This window comes from Lactuca virosa, chromosome 1, assembly GCF_052849685.1.
Source record: "Lactuca virosa cultivar CGN04683 chromosome 1, Lactuca_virosa_CGN04683_v6, whole genome shotgun sequence".
Classification (NCBI taxonomy): domain Eukaryota; kingdom Viridiplantae; phylum Streptophyta; class Magnoliopsida; order Asterales; family Asteraceae; genus Lactuca; species Lactuca virosa.
This window is the reverse complement of record NC_136426.1, coordinates 181,908,058-181,924,535: the sequence shown is the minus strand read 5'-3', so window position 1 is coordinate 181,924,535 and position 16,478 is coordinate 181,908,058. Positions and strand designations below refer to the sequence as shown.

Here is a 16,478-nt window from a genome sequence, read left to right as displayed (position 1 = left end):
TGGGTTAACACACACATATACACATTACACACTATATAGCTCCAAAATCAACATGCAACTTGATGTTTGGGAATAAAAAGTGAAATGTTCACACAATTAGAGTTCATGCGTGCTGTATTCTAATTATTTAAAGGTTTCTTTTTGAAGAATTCAAAGGTATTATTATCATTGAGTTTCAAACAGTTTGATGAGGTTTAAGTTGCATATAGTAGATATAATATTTTGGATTTTATGTAGAAGCATTATGTTTAAGATCTTCACAGTGAACCACAAGTGAGGAAAGCCGGTCAAACCAAATTTCATAACCGATAACGTGTGGAGGAGTTTCAGAACTTACTGAGATACACCACATATATAAGGAAAAACATTATTTAAATAACTACACAAAATTGTCTGAAGGGTGAAGAGTCATCAACCCATAACTTATAATGGTTGTTCTATCTGAACTTCCAGAAGAATCTTCATCCTTTTCATCAACTCATTGCTATAGTCCATCAACTTGTGGTGCTAATTCATCAACTCAAGCTCATAGATATGATGTATTTCTAAGTTTTAGAGGCCTTGATACTCATCATAGTTTCACTGATCACCTTCATAAGGCTCTCATTGATGCCAATATCACTACCTTCTTGGATGATGAAGAGATTGAAACAGGGGAAGATCTAAAACCAGAATTGGAAAATGCAATTAAGGCATCTCGGGCTTCTATTATTGTTTTGTCCAAGAATTATGCTACATCAACATGGTGTCTGGATGAATTGGTGTTGATCCTTGAGCAGCGTATGACATTCGACCATATTGTCATCCCCATCTTTTATCATGTGGAGTCCACCCATATCCGGAAGCAACAAAGTAGATTTGGAAATGCAATGGCTAAGCATAAACAAACGATGGAGGCAGAGACAAATGCAAATAAAAGAAGTCAATTGGCTGAAAAGATGGATAGGTGGAATAAAGCGCTTATAGAAGTTGCTAATTTAAAAGGAAACGACGTCAATGGAAGGTAACTACTTTCTTACCCATTTCTTCATACATCTTTAATCTTATTTAATTAACGCATGAAATTTTGGTATTATCTTCTCCCCACACATTTCAATAAGTTTCGTTAATATCAGTAAATAGACATATATGTTTGATGTATTAGGATAAAGAAGATGCACAAAGTTGAATCTATGTTTTCAATTATGTGATCTCATAAATCAGTTCATTTAGATATAGTAAACATGTTGATAGTTTTTTCACATTTGCTATGTATTTAATATTTTATCATAGGTTAGTCTATTTAGCTAAACCATTTCATTTATTTTTATATGGTTATGTTAAAAATCAATTTGAATCTTTTTCTATCTATCTACTATTTAATATACAATACCATAACTGGCACTTTTTCAGACGCACCTCATTGATAGTTATGTTTGATAGTTTTATAGAAACATAGTGAAGTTATGGTAGAGCTTTATATTTGAAGTTCTTAACTCAAAACATATGTAACAGTAAATGAATTTGAAAGAGAGATCTATGTATTAGTTGAAAGCAAATACTTCAAAACAAATCATAAAGGAAATTCAATATGTGAATTCCTCCAACCCAAGCTTGATGCCAATGAACAATAATTCTACAAGAAAATTTTTATAGAGTTGACATTATTGAAAATCTTCTCACTAAATAATATCCTCCTTCTCTCTATCTTCATACATAATGATCTTCTCCATTCATCACCCTACATGTGTCCTTCCTTGTATCCTTTCTTTCTATAGACTATCCAAGGCTTAGGCTCATTAGGCCTATCCAAAATATGGCTCAGGTGTGTGTGGTACTAGGTTAGGATCCTTATCAAGTTAGATGGCTCATTAGTGAAATCTGGTATTGGTATTACATTGGTAGCTTTGGTCTTATTATACATATATTTATGACCTTACACGTTAAATACTTATAATGTTAAGTACAAACACAAGATGGTTTTGATGTGAAAAACTTATTAAAATTTAAAATTAATAACTATGATCTAATTTTGATTTTGATGTTTGGATAAATTAAATATTCAAATCTGGTTTGTTAGTTTGTAGATTGTGTATTGAAGTTCTTATTAAATCAAGTTTCAGGTTTGAGACAGAGTTAATTGAAGAAATTGTGCAGGACATCTACCGTAGATTACATGTACCCTTAGGGAATGTTCGGCAACTTCTTATTGGGATGGACTATCATATTAACTTTATCACTTCATGGTTGAAAGATGGATCCTTACGTACGGCAGACATACTTACTATTTCAGGTATTGGCGGGATCGGGAAGACATCTTTAGCCAAATATGTCTATGGGCTATACTGTCATGAATTCCACACAAGCAGCTATATTGAAGATATCACAAGGAAATGTGATGGAAAGTTTAATGGGTTGCTTGATTTACAAGAACAACTCTGCAATGACATTTCAAAAACAAATTCAATTAAAGTTCATGATGCTTCAATATACACCACAAAGATTGAGAATGTACTCGTCCGTAAAAGGTGTTTCTAGTTCTTCATGATATCAATACTCTTGTTCAGTTGGATGCATTACTTGGAAGCAAAGGTTTTCATCCCGGAAGCAAAATTATAATAACAACAAAGGACAGATGGTTGACAGGGAGTTGTGCACTATTCAAAACAAACATTAAACCCAAGCATGTAGAACGCTTCCTTGAAGGCTTACATGAGACTAAATCACGACAACTTTTGTGTTTCCATGCGTTTATTTGTAATCATCCCAAGGAAGGTTATGAAGAGGTGACAGATAAGCTTGTGAAGTATTGTGAAGGACATCCATTGTCTCTTGAAATTTTGGGCAAGTCTTTGCATAATCGGGATTTGGCGTACTGGGAAGGGTTCATGGAAGGACTAAACAAAGAAAGCAATTTCCATATAAACAATGTCTTGAGAATGAGCTTCGACTCTTTGTCAACCAAAAACGATAAGGACTTGTTTAAGCATATTGCTTGTTTTTTTGTTGGAATAGATAGAGATGTTAGTGAAACAATATTAGAGGCATGTGATATAAACACAAGATCTGGAATCACGAATCTCATTGACAAATGTCTTCTTAGTATTGGATCGAATAATGAATTAAAGATGCATCAGTTGGTTCAGGAGATTGGAAGATTCGAAGTATGTAAAGAATCACTTGACAAGCCATGGAAGCGAAGTCGATTATGGTGTCATAAGGAGTCATTCAAAGTGTTGAAACAGAAAAAGGTAACAGACCATGTATGTTTTTAGTAGTGTGTATGTCCAAAATATCTTGTATTGCCTAATTTGTTTATTTGTATTATGTTTCTTCTTAGGGTAAGGAAAATCTTCAAGGCCTTGCCCTTGACATGCGCATACTTGAGAAAGAGAAATTGGGAGCATCATTTGAGCTGAAAACAGATGCATTGAGTAACATGGATAATCTTATGCTACTACAACTCAATTATGTGCACATGCATGGGTCTTATGAAAACTTTCCAAGGGAATTAAGAGGATTATGTATGCATGGCTTTCATTTAAAGTCTATACCTTCAGACTTATCTATAGAGAATCTTGTTGCTCTTGACATGTCGTATAGCAATATTGAATCATTTATAGGTTGTTATACTAATCCACAACGACTTGAGAAGAGGCAAAAGGTAAAGTTATCTTCATATATTATTTATGCGTGTGACTTGATGAAACTCAATACTATATTAACTTATTTCAATTTTTCAGTTGGGTAGATCGTCCTTCAAAGAGAAAAAGATGTTAGGTTCACTGAAGATTCTTAATTTAAGTTTCTGCAAACAACTTCATAGTGTTGGTGACTTTGACCAATTGTCTGCGCTCGAGAGGTTAATACTTAGAAATTGCATTGGTTTGCTTGATGTTTGTGATTCAATTAGGCAATGTGTTAAACTTGTTCTCATTGATCTGAGCTACTGCAATAAGCTTGAAAAACTTCCGCGAATTATAGGCATGTTAAAGAATGTTAGAATAGTGTTGCTAGATTGTTGTAATCTTGGTGAATCTCAAATCAAGAATATAGATATAGATTCACTGGAAATGTGCATATATAACAAAATTGGTGTAAACAGAAGAACCTCTTTCTCTTCCGTTCTGGGTATTATACCACATGATTGGAAGTCCTTTGCCATATCTTTACCAAGGTCTTTAGTAAGGTTATCACTTGCAAAGAATAAGTTGTCTAATGAATCCTTTCCCATGGACTTTAGTTGTCTATCAATGTTAAAAGAATTATATTTAGATGGAAATCCTATCAATTCCATGCCCAGTTGTGTGAGAACCCTTCCTAGGCTTGAGAGACTTAGTATGGGGAAGTGTAAAAAGTTGAAGTCAGTCGAGTATCCTCCACGTACATTAAGGGAGTTGTTTATTAATCCTGATGATGTTTATTATATACAAAAAGTTGTATTTGATCCAGAAATGTCCCCACTCCGGTTATCAATAACATGGATAGATTACACATATTTGCTGCAATCCAAAATTGGGAGGTACGAAATCGAAGGTATTATCAAAATCCAGGAAATGGTGAGTGTTGAAGAAAAGGTATTACATAGCTTGGGTTGGAGTACTTTAGACTTCCTTAACAAAAGGCATGTGGGAACTAGTTCTTCAAAATCTGAAATCCAAGTTTTGTGTAGTTAACTTAACTCTTTTTCTTTATGTGAATGCATATAATATAATTGTTGTAGTGATTAATTAAGGTGGTTGTGTTTGGCAGATGATTTATGAATTTGGAATATTCAGCACAATGTATGAGGCGGAGGAGATGCCGAGTTGGTTTAGGCATAAAAGTGTGGGGCCATCAATATCATTTGCCATCCCATCATCATCATCATCTTCTCCAAACAACCTTAAAGGACTCCACTTCTGCTACCTCCAGAGATCGCGAAGTTGGGATGAGATGTCAAACTATGTATCCAGTCAGTTCCCTACGGCACCAATGATGATAATTAATAATATAACAAAGAACCGCACATGGATATACGAACGTTATAGACACAAATATAACCTAAATCAAAATTGTTGGGTCTTTTTAAGTCATTGGATGTTTGGGATGAATGACATGGAAGGTGGTGACCACATTACTGTTACTGTTACTGTTAAAGTGCCGTTTTTTGAATTTGTAAAGGAGTGTGGGGTGTGTCTTGTGTATGATGATGTAAAGAACAAGGAAGAAGAAGAAGAAGATGTGTTGGGTTATTACAAGTCATGGAATCACATAATTGGTGGAGATCTCTCTCCTTTTCAAACAACTACAGGACAATACATCCTACACAACTTGCGGTTTTCTTTACATGGGATTTACATGTTTCCTTATCATCGTAAATTCGTTGTAGATGGTGCCCGCTATCAAGGTAGCTGTCAATTTTGTTAAATATATTTTTAGTGGATAAATAAATGTTTCATATAACCCAAATCCACCCACGCATTTATCATTGATTTTATTGACATCTACTATAATAGTTTGTTTTAATAAAATATGAAAAATAAAATTTCTACTTCTAACTCCTAAACCAATCGACCCAAATAGTATTTCATCTGAATGGGTCTATGTAACTCATTAAGTGTATATGTTGGATCACATAAATATATCGTATGTTTGTGAATAACATAACTTATTATCTGTTTTCAGCTGAAAAGGAAAAGTATTGGTTTAGAGCTTTTTCCCCCAGGAAGCTTCCTTGACATACTTGGTCGTGCATGTGAGGTATACCTTTTGACACCCAAACCTTTGTTTCATCACATGAATAAAGGGCATATACATCCAAGTATGGTATATCTCATATCTTTGATTGGTTTAGGATGTAACAAAATAAAAGGAGTTACAACCTTGCAATGGATGCTTGCTTGAAGAAGACAACGTCAAAACATTGTTGGGGCTGATATGATGGGCCATGAACTTTGTCTTGCTTTCTCTAACTATTTAATCTTAGATTGGGAGCCAACGAATTACATATACCTAATTACATCATTTAGGGTCTAAATTCGGTGTTTTTGGTTGTTATCAAAATCTTTTGGTTTTTATTTAATTTAGTTCTCTTAACCTCAATCTCATACAATGCCTCTATTGTACTTCTTTACTATAGTCTTGGTCTTTGCCTTAAGGACCTCCTCCTTATTTTGAACTTCCACCAATTCATTAACCTACATTTCATTTTCCTCCACTTTTTGAATTTGAATCGATTTCTCTACATATGTTTAGAGTCAACATTTGCAAAATGCTTTTTGAGTTCAATAATAGAAATATTAGAGTTGGAATAATCAAATACTTGATCCTTTTGATGATTTTGTTGATATCGGATTAGCGACCCTGACGAAGATGTAGGCTTGTTTATTAGACTCCCTAGATGATGAACAGATCTTTTATTGGGAATAGGATATCAAATCCATTCTAAAACTTTATTTAGAGGTTTATAATTGATAACCAATTTGAGTGATCCTTTTTCTAATTTGGTTGCATTCATAACATCAAAGGCTGAACAAGACCATGGTGACTTAGAAGGTCTTATTAGCTTTTTATCTAATAAGTCTTGAATTTCCTTTTTACAATGAATTTTCGATTCATTAGTCATGTGTCTGGCTCTTGATTTTGACGGAATATCTTTTTCATTAAAATTTTCAATGTAAGGTAATTTGACGAAATGTTGCTTTCTATTCCAAAAGGCATTTGGAATATTAGAGCAAACATTCTTTTCAAAGTTTGATTTTAAAGCTGTTATTTTTTCTTGAATATTTTTTCTTCTAATTGATTAATTATACGAATATCATTTATTTCGTTAATAAGATATTTAGCTTGTTTTGTTTTTTAATTGAGTATATTTATATTTGAGTATTGAATAGGTTCACAAAATTTAAGCATAATTCTTTTCCAAAAGTATTAGCTTTAATTCCATTTTGAAGGACATTAAATGTATATATCGTAGTAATAAAATGTGTTCCTAGAATTAGAGGAGAAGTGATATTTTTTACTAAAATTAAATGGGTTTTGAAATAGTAGTCTTGATCATTACAAATATGAAAATATGAAACTTTGTAATTTTGGATTAATTTTGAGCCGCCTGCTCCATTTAATCTAGAAGAAGTTTTTTCATAGAAGTGAGTAGGAAATATTCCTTCTTGGATGCAATTCATGTCTGCACCACTATCAATTAAAGTCGTTATCTTGATTTGAAAATTATCCTTACTAAAGTAATCTGAGTATTCTTTTTTTGAGAAAGCTGTGAATTTATAACTTTTCCAATTAATACTTCTTCATTTTCTTTTTCCTTTTCGATTTCTTGAAAATCATTTTTATTTGTTAGAGATTGTTTTCCCTTTTCAACAATAAAAAGTCTATTTTTTGTTTCTTTTATTTCTTGTTTAACCAATTTTAATTCTTCTTAAAGTTCCTGAGTAGAAATTCGTTTTTCTTTCGAAAATCTTTCAAATACATTATTGAGATTAAACAATTAAGTATTATTAGATATAATAATGTCCCCTACTTTCTTATTAAGCATTTGTTTAATAATTAATTCTTGGATATTTTTATCTTTAATAGAATTTAAGCTTTTTAGTAGGTCTTTATCATTATGAGTGAGAATATTAATTGAATTATTTGTAATCACATTAATTGAGCTACAGTGGCATTTACCAATACCTTCACATACATCAGAACTCAGAAGTAGTATGTTCTAAAACATTTAAATCATTTGTTTGGTAGTCAGAAATACTTTCTTCAGAGTCAAAGTCCGAGTCTGAGTCTGAATTTAAAACATTTTTTCTTATTTGTTCTTTTAATTCTCCAGATATATTCAATTCATTTATTTTTTTCATGGCACAACAATTGTTGCTTGTGTGGCTGGTACGTCCACATTTATGACAAATAATAATGTCTTTTGATTTTCTTTAGATCTTTTAGATGACCGTTTGTAATATTTTTTAGAGCAGTCTTTTCTTTTATGATAATTTTCTGAAATATTATATTTTCTATTTTTCTTAAAATATTTCAAAGATTTTTTCGTGTAATTTTGTGATTTTGATATAGATGGTCCGTCAAGGGTGGACATCCATATTGTTGGTAAAAATTTCCTAATTCATTTTTACTATTGATTCCATCTTTTTTAAGTTTATCTTTAAACCTAAGACTTGCGCAAACTGCTAATCCTTCTTTATTCATATAATTTATTTGATCTCCGTAAGTTAAATTTTGATAAAGAATTTGATTATTAAAGCTTTCTCTTAGTTTTTGCCTAACTCTTTCTACAAATAATTTTGAAAGGCCAGCAATAAAGCGTTCTTTCCAATATGTTTATTTGCAGTCAGGTCTTGAAAAGACTTTAACAAGATAATTATCTTTATACCATCTAAAATCAATAAGTTTTCTACAATGTAAATTCATTAATAGTTCGGAAGTTTTTTCTTCAAACGTAGAAGGATCTCCAACGAAGTTTTTGATAATGGCAAACATTAATGTATTAACCGTATCTTCCTCTAACGTTTTGTATATGTTGACAATTTTCTTGTTTTATTATGGTTTTAGTAGCAGTTAAAATCCCATTTTTTTCTTCTGGTGTAACATAGAAATCGCATTAGCCTTTAAGAGTTCCAGTGAACCTAGAAAGAATAATATTAATAATTTGAAGTTGAGTATTACCTTTTGACTTTTAAATACTAGTTGCCATAGTTATTTCTTTGTCAAACCCCGCTAAAGCAGAAACACGGGGCGTGGCAGTATAAATGGTTTCATAGCAAAAGTTAAAAGACAACATCAACCATAGTATTAAAAGCATTACAAATTTACAATGAGTTTGAACAAATTTTTAAAAGAAATTACAATGTAAACTGAAATACAACACATGTAAATGCTCCTAAAAGTGAAGTGTCCCTAAGTGCCACTTACTCGATGATTCCTGAAAAAGCATGTAAAACGAACGTCAACTATAAAAATAGTTGGTGAGTACTCACATGTTTATAACGTAATATAGTTTGAAATCATGATAATCAGAATCTTGATAACAGTTTCCATAAACAATGTTGATTTCTAAAATAATAAATAAGTTTTCATGAATAGAAGTTCGTTGCTAAAGCGGGTAATAAAGTTTCCATAAATAGATATATATTGCAAAAATGAGTAAATAAGTTTGCATAAACAAAGTTCTTTGCAATCATGAGAGATAAAGTATGTTGCCCAAATGAGATGCAACGTTCATATTCTCATGGGAAATAAAGTTCGTTACTCAATGAGTAAACAAGTTTCATTGCTAAAATGAGCAATCAAGTTCGTTGCTACAAGGAGCAAACAATTTCACTGCTAATACAAGTATATAAGTTTCCAGTAATAAAAGTTCGTTGTTGTAATGAGAAACAAAGTTCATTGCTATAATTAATAAACAAGTTTGTATGTGTATGGGCAAACAATGAGTTCACAACCAAGCCTATGACTGATGCCCTATCAAGATCTATGCTTATTTGTCCATAGATTAATATGGTATCATGCACTCAAGCAATCGGGCGAGTGAGGAGTTGTCAATTCCTAATAACGCTATCCATAATGACCATTGGCTCAAAGAGTTAATGGTTGGATTAAAGTATAAGGGAAGGGACTTAAGACGATAAGGCCTCATGTTTCAAGTTTCATAGACATACATAGCAAAATATAGCAATCAAGTTTGATACAAATCAATTTAAATACAACGAACAATAAACAGTTTTTCGGACATGTTTTTCCACCTCAAAACATAAAAACCGAAAATAGGGGGAGTCGTGAATACTCACAATGCTCTGAGATGATGCATATGATGACTTGAACTACATTCCACTTGTACCACTATCGATTCATACATGATGTTACACGCTAATGAGTCTTTAATAGAAAGCTAATACTAGTATACTTGCTACTATAATAGAATTATGCCAATATTGTGTCAAAATTTAATATTGTTAAGTTACAAACATTTTCTAAAATGGTGAAATTTTATAACTCATTTGATTAAGATAATTTTGGATATTATTTTCCAGATTTTTGTAATATTAATTGAGGGTATTTCAATACATTTAAAAGTGTTTTAAACTTCTAAAAATCCAAAATATTATCAAACAGTTTCCAAAAATTCTCAAACTTTGAATTTTTATTCTAAATACAGTAGAGGTCTTCCAAAATTTTTCCCTTGGATTTTTTATGTGATTAACTATTTTTCCCAATTTTTAAGCCTTCATAACAATATAATTTCATGAAAAATAGTATCCAGATGATAAAAATTCCCAAACTTTTTATATTACTACCATTGAATATACTTAAGCTGGGAAAAATATAAAAATGGGTTTCTAAACAGTTTAACTAGATTTTATAATTTTTGTGCATTTATTCTAACCAAAATTTAAATAAATAGGAGACAGTTTCCAAAATTGTCAAAACGTTTTGTAATACTGTTATTATACATATAGAAGCTGTGAAAAATATAAAAGATATTTTTCAATTAGTTTTGCTATTTTTCTTTGTTTTATTATCTTGATAATCATTAATTGATGAATAATTATCAAACAGTTAAAGTGAAATACCAAAATTTTTGTCAACTTCATTTACAGTGTACATAATCCGGGAAAAATACGAATGATGATTTTCATATAATGTAATCCGATTTTGTGGATTTAAGTGTATTTAATTTAGAAAATAAAAAAAAAATAGCATACTGAATATAAAAATCATCTAAATTTTTATTTAGAGTTATAATATACTATAAGGTGTTCTGGTGAATTTGCATGAATTTTGGATGAGTAGAACTATTTTTCCCATTATTAGTCCATTATAAATACAAAAATCGGGGAAAAATAGTTATGAATTATGAAAAATTCTGAAAATATTTTTCTGAGTATTCCACATGACGTAGGATCTGCGAAAAATTTCAGATAGCCTTTTCACATTACCTAAAGTGGTTTTATGATTTATTTTAATTAAACAAAAAGAAAATTCAAAACCATACCAAACAGTAACCAAAATCGATGAAACTCACTGAGATGTCATCATTTACTTTAGGGGTCATCGACAAATTTACCTAGGATTTATAGACCTCAGAAAGTATTTTATATGAATTAATTCCCTATTTTCTTGCAATAATTATAATAATTTGAGAAAAATGAACTATTTTCTGAAAATTTGTGGAACTTCTCATTTTGTTGGTGGAATTCTGGGAAAAATCGAATTTTATCAGAAAAGAAGTTTTAAGTATTTATTTGGGATTAAATCCTTCATGAACATATTTGAAAGGTTTTAACAACAAACATGGATCATCAAGCATCTAAGCTTGAAGATCATCACATGCATGTTAGTTTTTTGGTGAAATAATATCACCATCATCATAAAAATCGTGTTGATGAACATGCATGTGAATAATCTCAAAGAAAAATGTTTATGGATAAGAAGAAATGGTAAAACTTGAAGGAATAGTGAAGTAGAAATCGATTTTACCTTCAAGAACACCACAAGATGATGAAGATTTCGAGTTTGAGGTGTGTTCTTGGACATATTTTTTGGAAAATTTTGTGGTTTAGAGGGTGGAGAAGGGAGAGAATGAAGTTGGTAATTGAGAGTGTGAGAGAGGTGAAGTGTGAAAGAGAAGGAAGAGTGTAAGAGTTGTTTAAATGATTTCTACTATAGAAAGAGAGATAGTGGGAGAGAGAGAGAGAGAGAGAGAGATCGAATTTTAGGGGATGAGAGAGGGTTTCCCTCTCTTCCATTTTTATAAAGTTCACATATTTTATAAAATTATGAAATTTTTATAAAATATGCACCTTAACCTATATATTATTCATAAAACCTTGATTTTTGACTTATAAATTAAGGGTAAATGTTAATGTATTAAATTTTATTTTCCTTGATTGGATTTTCATAATTTTAATCATTATAAGATAATATTATAAGGTTTATAATTATTTTTATAGAATTTTTAAGGTTAAAGTTTATAAATATGAGATTTATGGCTTTTAGGGTTTTGGAGTTTAATTCATCTTTGAATATCAAAATAAATTGAATATTTGAGACTTCAAATTACTTTTGTGTTTCCTAACTCTTATTCAAGTTAGAAATAATGTTTGTAATTTATTTTTATCGGTTTATTAGCATTCTATGTAGTGGTTCCGAGATTCAAGTGAAATTGAAGAACCAAGTATACTAGTCCTAGTTTTCAACTTTGACTTAAGATACTATGAGACTCGGACCTAATTTTTACCACTAGGTCAAGTGCATGATGTGTGTATACGATTCATGAAAAGGTGTTTGAGTCAAGGAGTAACCCAAATATGGATAGTCTCTATAGTTAAGTAGTTATAGAATTCACAGAACAATGTGAAATCTAAGTACACTGTGCATCGTTTCTAATTGTTTCCAAGTTTCTAGTAGATTATAACTTAGCTTCTAGTTACTAAGTCTAGTATGTGTCGTGCCTATATGTGCAACTAAGTTTAGTCAAATCTAGAACCGACTCGAATTTTGACGGTTGTCACATTCTTGAACAATATTCATTATTTGATGTTCAGAGCATCCATCGATATTCCATTCGTAGAAACAAGTTCCAACGTACGGAGAACGATCATACTAGAATGCTCTTTCTTCAACTTGAACATCAGGAAGAAAAGATATATTCCAATAATTTCGTAGTCTTGGCTTTTGATTTCTTCCAAATGTGTTATGTTCGGATTGATTAATTTTATTTAATTTAGAAAATTCATAAGTAAGTTTATTAATATCTTGATTATTTGTAAATTGTTGAGCGAGGGTATTAATGTCAGTTTCACTATCACTATTAATATCTTCAAATTCATCAATTGCTATTTGCTTAAGAGTATTAATGTTTTTAAGATTTAATTTTGAAAGTCTTTTCTCTAATTCATCTATTAGATCTTTATTTTCTAAATTAAAATTTCCTTCAATTTGATAAGGAACAAAGCTAATATTTGAATAATTACTAGAACCTGCTTCTTATTTTTTTTTTTTATTAAAACATACCTCTTCTTTCTTCTCATTTCATTTGAATAATTGCAATTCCATATTTTTTAATGTTTTATTTATTTTGGTCGGTTCTATTTCTAAATTTGTTAAAATCTTTTGTAAATGTTTTTCTTTCAAAATATTTTCTTCTATTCTATCTAATTGTCTCCAATAGTTGTTGAAACTCCATTTGAGTAATTGTTTTGATAAATAATATTTTGCAAAATTTTTTCAGTTGCTTGTTGATTTGGAACTTTTACTAGATGAGTTGCTAAAATATGTTTATTGAGTTGCTAAAATATGTTTATCAATAATAATTCCTTTTTTTGGTGGACAATTTGAAATAGTTTCTTGACTAGAGTCAATGTCTATATATTTTGTTATTAAAAATAGGAGTAATAGAGTCACTTTTGAATGGATAATCAATATTACGTTTAGGAGCATAAAATAACTCAAACCATTGAAAAAATGAAGAATAAATTTTGTTTATTAAAATATAATCTTCCCAGAGTCTTAAATGTAGAAATCTTAAGTAATATGAAAATTCTTTGTTATGCCAAGCTCTTTTCTTATTATTATATTCCTTATAATATTCAATAATTTTTAAGTAATTAAAATCAACGTGATATTCTTTTTTATAAAAATCCATATTAACAAGTTGTTTTTGTTAGGATTGAAGAAACATGATTTATTGTTTCTAAATTATGATTTCTTGATTGTTTGTATATCTTGATCATTTCAGTTATTCGAGAAATTTTTTCTATTTGTTTATTATACGTATGGCTATTGGTTTGTAGTTTTAATAAATAGTGTTTTTCGTGAGATAGTGAATCTTTGAATGTTGAATATTTTTACACATATTCGAGTTCATTTTCCAATGTCTTTTTATTATGTTAATCATAAACCGATTATTTTTAGAACAATTAATCTGTATTTTAGAACTCATTTAACAAGTTAATAAACTGTCAGTACTGTGGTTAATTGAATTATTGATACCTTTTATGACCCTTTTAAAATGAACAATCTCAATTTTTAGTCTTCATATTTTAACTAATTGAATTGCAGTACAATTTTGACCTTTAGATATTAATTCTTGTACTTCTAGTTCCTTTTCTTTTAAGTGTTTTGTTGAAGTTCTTAAGTCTTACCAAAAGTTTTTAAGTAAATTAGTATTATAATTATTATCGAAATTACAATATATTTGAGTTTTATTACTCATATTGGTTGTTTAAAATTCTGAATTTCATCTATAAAATCATATTTAGTGGGACTAGGTAAACTGGTTTCACTATTTTGTTCATCTTGATAAAGTGGTTTAGGAATAGAATTAGTATAATTAACAGCCTTTAGTTTTTAAGGATCTTGATTTTGAAAATGAAGGTTTTGTGGTGCCAACTTCTGGAATCGAACTTGTTAAAAATTGTGATGATAAAAAATTTATATCAACTCATCCATCATTATGTTCAATAATATTAGAAATTTGTTTTGAAGAGTGTAAAGCCTATGGTTCATTAAGGTTTTGTAAATTCCAATTACATGATTGAGTAATTTCTAACTTTTTAAGCCTTTTAGGCATATGAACCTTAGTATGGTTGGTATTTTCTTCGAAAATAATTGTTTCATTTCTTGGGCTTGATAGATGGGTTCCTGGTTCTAACGTGGTTGTCATGGACTAATAACAAACACGATAGATTATTGCTAGAGGCTTGGTATAATTTTTAAATTCTTAATTTTTTGTTTCTACTGTTAAAACTATAGTGTCTAATATATTTTTATCGAATAATCCTACATAAAAGAAAATTTTGGATAACAGTTAAAATAAATTGGTCCGTTAACAATATTTGTTTCTGCCATAACTAAAATAGAATCTTGAAAATCTTTATTCCTTTTATCTCTTAAAATTAGGAGAACAAGAGCATCAATATCAATTCTAAATAAAGGTTTAATAGCAATTTGTACTAAACCGATATGAAGAAAATTATACTTTTGTCTATGTTCTAAAATAGATTTAAGTGATAATAGATTTTAATTTTGTTGGTTTTGACCAATAGACATAGTTTGTTTGGTTATTTTGATTGAGCAACTTTGAAAATAATTGAAAGTTCCTATTTTATATACTATATTTATATTTGTTTTTGGTATTGTCCAATCATTTAAACTTTGTTTTATGACATCAATAGTTTCTTTGATTAAATTTATTTGATTTTTATCATAGTCTGGTTCTTCATTAATACTTCATTTTGTTTTAAGATTTTATAAGAAAGCTTACTTGTTTTAATAATGATGAACAGAGGGGAGTCGTCCCGACGATGATTGTGGTCCAGCACCGCGACTTACGTGCTTATCTGCTTGTCTTACACTAATCCAACTAATCACTCGTATTGGCTCTGAATCATACTTATTAAAACTCATAATTTACTTAGAGAATTTTAAACCAAAATTAATCAAATTTGAAAAAAATTCTATCACACATAACCACCCAAAAAATCTTTCTTGGCTCTGATACCATAAAGGCGTAAATGCGGAATGAGAAAAATTTTTAATTAGTTTCAGTTAGGCTTGAGTAATATGATTAGCTTGATTGTTTAAAATAAAATTTATTTCAACAAAAATCTCAAATCTTGTAGAATTAATTGTTACAATAATTCGAAATGAAATAATCATAGTAAATAACCAAAATATTTGTAGGAGAAAATGAATTCATGAGTATAATGACAAAAATTGAATAAAGTACTCTTTAATTAGTACCTTCTTTGATTAGACTTGGAATAAAGACGAAAATGCGGAATGAGAATTTTTTTTAATTAGTTTCAATTTGGCTTGAATAATATGATTAGCTTAGCAATCACCCATGACTAGCCCTAAAGTCAACATTCACTTCACTCCAAACTAACCCAATCCAAAGTTGCGAGACAATGCATCCAAGATCTCTTAGATCTGCTCCTCCATGCCCCCCACTCGCTCTGCCACTCCTCTAGCTACAACATCTTCCTTGACAGCCCTTTCCATAGCCTCCCTAGCCTGTCTCTCAGTCTCAAGCCTGCGAATCTCCTCCATCATCATAAAGTCGTACATAAATTGAGTCTTGTTTCGATCTCTCTTCATGTCCTTCTGGTCCCGTCCCCTCTGGGCTCTCATGTCCTCTATCTGTCTGGCCCGTAGATCATCGTTGGAACCCAAAGTATGTACCTCACCAGTTATGGCCTCAACTTTATGGCCAAGTCACATGGTATGACCAAACAAGTATGACAACCTATCCTCCTCAGTAGTGGTTGGGGGTTTAGCCTTCGAGCATTGCCCTACTTTGAACTGATGGGTTCCTTCCTAGTCTTGGACCCATTTTTTCACAACGTCGGTTATCCAAGCAGGATCATGCATCCTCCTCTCCTGATTCGCATGAGAGACATAGGGTTCGGTGCCGGCTCGACAGGGGCAACATGGTACGGGTGAAAGTTCTCTGTGAGACTCGGAAAACCATGGACTCGCATCCTAGGATTCTTCTT

At 30.6% G+C, this 16,478-nt stretch overlaps 1 protein-coding gene across 1 annotated transcript; it reads left to right on the top strand.

The window, feature by feature from the left end:
- Positions 1-428: 428 nt before the first annotated feature.
- Positions 429-13,264, top strand: LOC145124914 (disease resistance protein RML1A-like). The gene is made up of 10 exons (XM_079060394.1): positions 429-1,003; positions 2,103-2,490; positions 2,547-3,230; positions 3,320-3,643; positions 3,723-3,963; positions 4,036-4,556; positions 4,732-5,368; positions 7,799-7,854; positions 8,038-8,070; positions 13,211-13,264. Exons 1-10 carry the CDS (start codon positions 429-431, stop codon positions 13,262-13,264), a joined length of 3,513 nt encoding a protein of 1,170 aa, XP_078916520.1.
- Positions 13,265-16,478: the final 3,214 nt, after the last annotated feature.